Source organism: Nicotiana attenuata, unplaced genomic scaffold (assembly GCF_001879085.1).
Source record: "Nicotiana attenuata strain UT unplaced genomic scaffold, NIATTr2, whole genome shotgun sequence".
NCBI classification, from domain to species: Eukaryota; Viridiplantae; Streptophyta; class Magnoliopsida; order Solanales; family Solanaceae; genus Nicotiana; species Nicotiana attenuata.
The window spans coordinates 1-3,392 of record NW_017696033.1 but is presented as its reverse complement, the minus strand read 5'-3'; the positions used below and the strand labels follow the sequence as shown (position 1 = coordinate 3,392).

At 41.1% G+C, this 3,392-nt stretch overlaps 1 protein-coding gene across 1 annotated transcript; it reads right to left on the bottom strand.

The window, feature by feature from the left end:
- Nucleotides 1-2,550: 2,550 nt before the first annotated feature.
- On the bottom strand, nt 2,551-3,386 carry LOC109222658 (eukaryotic translation initiation factor 3 subunit C-like). Its single transcript, XM_019386986.1, has one exon. It carries the CDS (start codon nt 3,303-3,305, stop codon nt 2,790-2,792), a length of 516 nt encoding a protein of 171 aa, XP_019242531.1. The 5' UTR covers nt 3,306-3,386; the 3' UTR covers nt 2,551-2,789.
- Between the last annotated feature and the right edge of the window lie 6 nt (nt 3,387-3,392).

Below are 3,392 nucleotides of genomic sequence, written 5' to 3'. Positions count from 1 at the left end.
TGGTGTCGAAAGTATGTGTATATATATATATATATATATGTGTGTGTGTGTGTGTGTGTGTGTGTGTGTGTGTGTGTTCAAAATGTGGTTCGAATATTATTATGATATCATGTTGTTCTTCGGGGGCGTGTTCAAAGCATGAGTCATGTATTGAAATATTGTGACTTCAAGTTAAGTTCAAATGAAAGACGTTGCGTCAAATTGTATAAGAAATCTCCGTGTGCTTATCACCCTTATGTGCTCACTTGTATATTTAAAAGTCTAAAGTTGAAAAGCCTTGTTGTTGAATTACCCGTGATGATATTCGAAAGTGAAAGAATAGAGCATGAAATATGATATGCCGCCAACGTGCCAAGAACGATATTGCGTTATGGCCATTGGTGCCGATGAAATGAATGATATGTAAAAGATTATGAAATGAGTAGTAAATTCCTTTAAAAGTAAATGCTTTGGCAGTATCATTTAGTCACTGAGGAAGGGTAGGTCAAAATAACCTAAGCCTGAAACTACACGTGCCGGCGTAGGAGTGATGGAGGGGTAAATCCCCGTGTTGATGTGATGAGGTTGATTCCCTTTATATTAGATGATATTGATGTTTTGAGATGTTTTCCCTTGAATGGGATGAGATTATTGCTAGCAAGATGTGATGTGATGTCGATCCACATGGCATTGTGGTGAGACGGCTTAGCCGATCGGTCTGAGATCGCACGCCATGCAGCGCACATGGTGGTATTATGGGCGGATGTCTCGGGGTGAGACGGCTTAGCCGGTCGGGCTGAGATCGGACTCTGTGCTAAAAATACGGTGGTGTATCGGTGCTAAGGATCTCCCAGCTTAAAAGATTGAAACTTAATTGAAATTTACCTTGCCCCTAACTTGACACCTTGATACTATTTGAGTCTCTTATTGATTTCATATTTCCTTCTCTGTTTACTGTTATTCGTTCTATTGAGAGGGTGTTTATTCGTACATACTAGTACTATTCCGTACGTACTAACGTCCCTTTTACCGTGGGCGCTGCATCTTTAATGGATGCAGGTGGTTCCACAACAGGTGGTGTTGATCCGTGATAGCAGCATACCCTCTCCTCAGCTGACTTGGTAAGCCCCACTTCATTTCGGGGTCCTGTATCTCTTGTCCTTGTGCATAACATTTTGAGGTATAGTCGGGGCCTTGTTGCCGGTATTGTCGTAGCACTCTTTTGTTTCTGTTAGAGGCTCCATGGACATAGTGTGGATTGTATTTAATTTTGGTAAGGATAAACTGAAAGTGTTGTAATTGTATCATATGTACCACTTCAACTATGAATGTATAGTGTACTACGCAGCCGCGCGGTGAGCACAAAGCGAACTATTTTTCGCCTTTTACTAAAGAATACCGTGTGTGCACCGAAAATAGTGGCATACGCCTATTTTTGGAGGGGGTTCTCAAATTGAATTCCCCCTAAAAAAAATAATTTAAAAAAAAAGAATGTATAGTGTACTAATTTGGAGACTTGTTAATAACGTAACTAATGGAAAATGAACCGGTGCTATTCACATGACCTCTTATTGTCTAATTAATGAATATGTATCCTTCTTGATTTTTAAAAATAGCCAGATTTACAACTGGCCGTTCAAAAATAGCTCAATTTCAAAAGTAATCGAAATTTAGCCACTTTTTATGTAAAGATAAATCTGAGCGAAAACACTGTTCAAAACCCGGAAAATACTCCAGTATATTATGCTGGAGTTCCAGCATAAGTATACTTGAACTCCAGTATATTATACTGGAGTTCCAGGATAGTATGCTGGAACTCCAGCATAATATGATGGAGCTCCAGCATAAATACACTAGAACTCCAGCATAATATACTGGAGTTCCAGCAAGTATAATGGTCCAGTATAATATACTGGAGTTTTGAGTACCAGCGCTCCAGTCTCCAGTATATTATACTGGAGCCAGCAAAGTATACCGGTCCAGCATAATATACTGGAGTTCATACACAAGTGCACCGAACTCCAGTATATTATGCTGGACCGGTCTCTATAGCAGCAAAACGGTGGCTATTTTTCATTGACTTGGTAAACGCTGGCTATTTTTGATTGACCAGTCCAAAAACTGGCTATACCGTGAAATTTTGGCCTTTATTCATGGGTGAGTTGGGTAGATGGCTGTGCAGGCTTGCTCGACCTGGGTATCTCGATTGAGCGCCGGTCGCAGGAGTAACATTAGACAAAAAGTTTAATAGATCAATATTGCTTAATTTTAAATAGTTCAAGGGCAGTTTCAATAGATATACATACGAGATTCTGAACTACTGTACATAGTCATATTGGCCTTTGGCGCAATCAGATTTGAATTTGCTTTATTACACTCATGAAATTATGGCCTAATCTGCACCACTCTCATACAGGGAATTACGGTTTTCAGCCTCTGATTACTTCCTGAAAAAACAACTTTTTCCCTAATCTTGTAGTGATACACCTAATCTCCCAATTACTATCGTGCATTATCTAGCGAAGAATAAAAGAAGAAACAACTTTGAAGGTGACAAAATTCTAGGTTGTACGTACCACCAGCTAATAATCGATGCAGATTACATTAAAAAGGAATGTACCCAACATAATGAATGTCATTAAGTGAGAGAAGCAGTAAAGCATTGCCAAAGGATGCTACAAAGTCGCTGAAAACAATGTAACACAATGAAACGTTTGAGTTATGAAACAAAGAAAGCTATAAATTTACTACAACCAGGACCTCAAAGTGCTCTGTGATTCTCTCTTATGCAAAACTTTGTGCACAGCTCTCTAAGTGCGGACCCCCCTGTTAAGATTAACCATGCGACCTGATCCATCCATCTGACTTCCCCTCGCACCTCCACCACTCTGATATCTTGAGCCTTGACCACCGTAAGTCCCCCGGGCCTGGTTAGTACGGTCCCTCGATGCTTGCCCAGAAGCTGATCTACCACCTACATATCCTGTTCGGCCACCACCACCACCTTGTCTGCCTTGTGAGAAGGAGAAATCCTGCCACTTACCAGCACCAGCAGCTGCAGCAGCATAATCTTGGCCGTCCCGGCGCTTCAGGGGATTGCCCTCCAATCCACCACCACCTATCCTCGATTCTGTTGCTCTTTCATTACTTTCTGCTAATACTGACAGCTTTTCCGTCAACTGGAATGCCAAAGCCTGCAGTCTTGTATGCTCAACATCGTGAAAGACCATGCATCGGGATGGTTGATCCCAGCTTGCATGAAGCTCCTCAGAAATCATCATTTTGCTCACGATGCTATGGATCTGTGAATCTGAAAGGTCAAACATCCCTGCAAGCTGATCCAAACTCAAAGAATTATAAGAAGAAGAATATGTGAAAAGATAGGTCCTCAGTGCCTCTTCCTTTATTTTGCC

Bases quoted from the DNA above. Each gene is read 5' to 3' on its own strand.
- LOC109222658 (XM_019386986.1), bottom strand. From the start codon at position 3,305: ATGTTTGACCTTTCAGATTCACAGATCCATAGCATCGTGAGCAAAATG.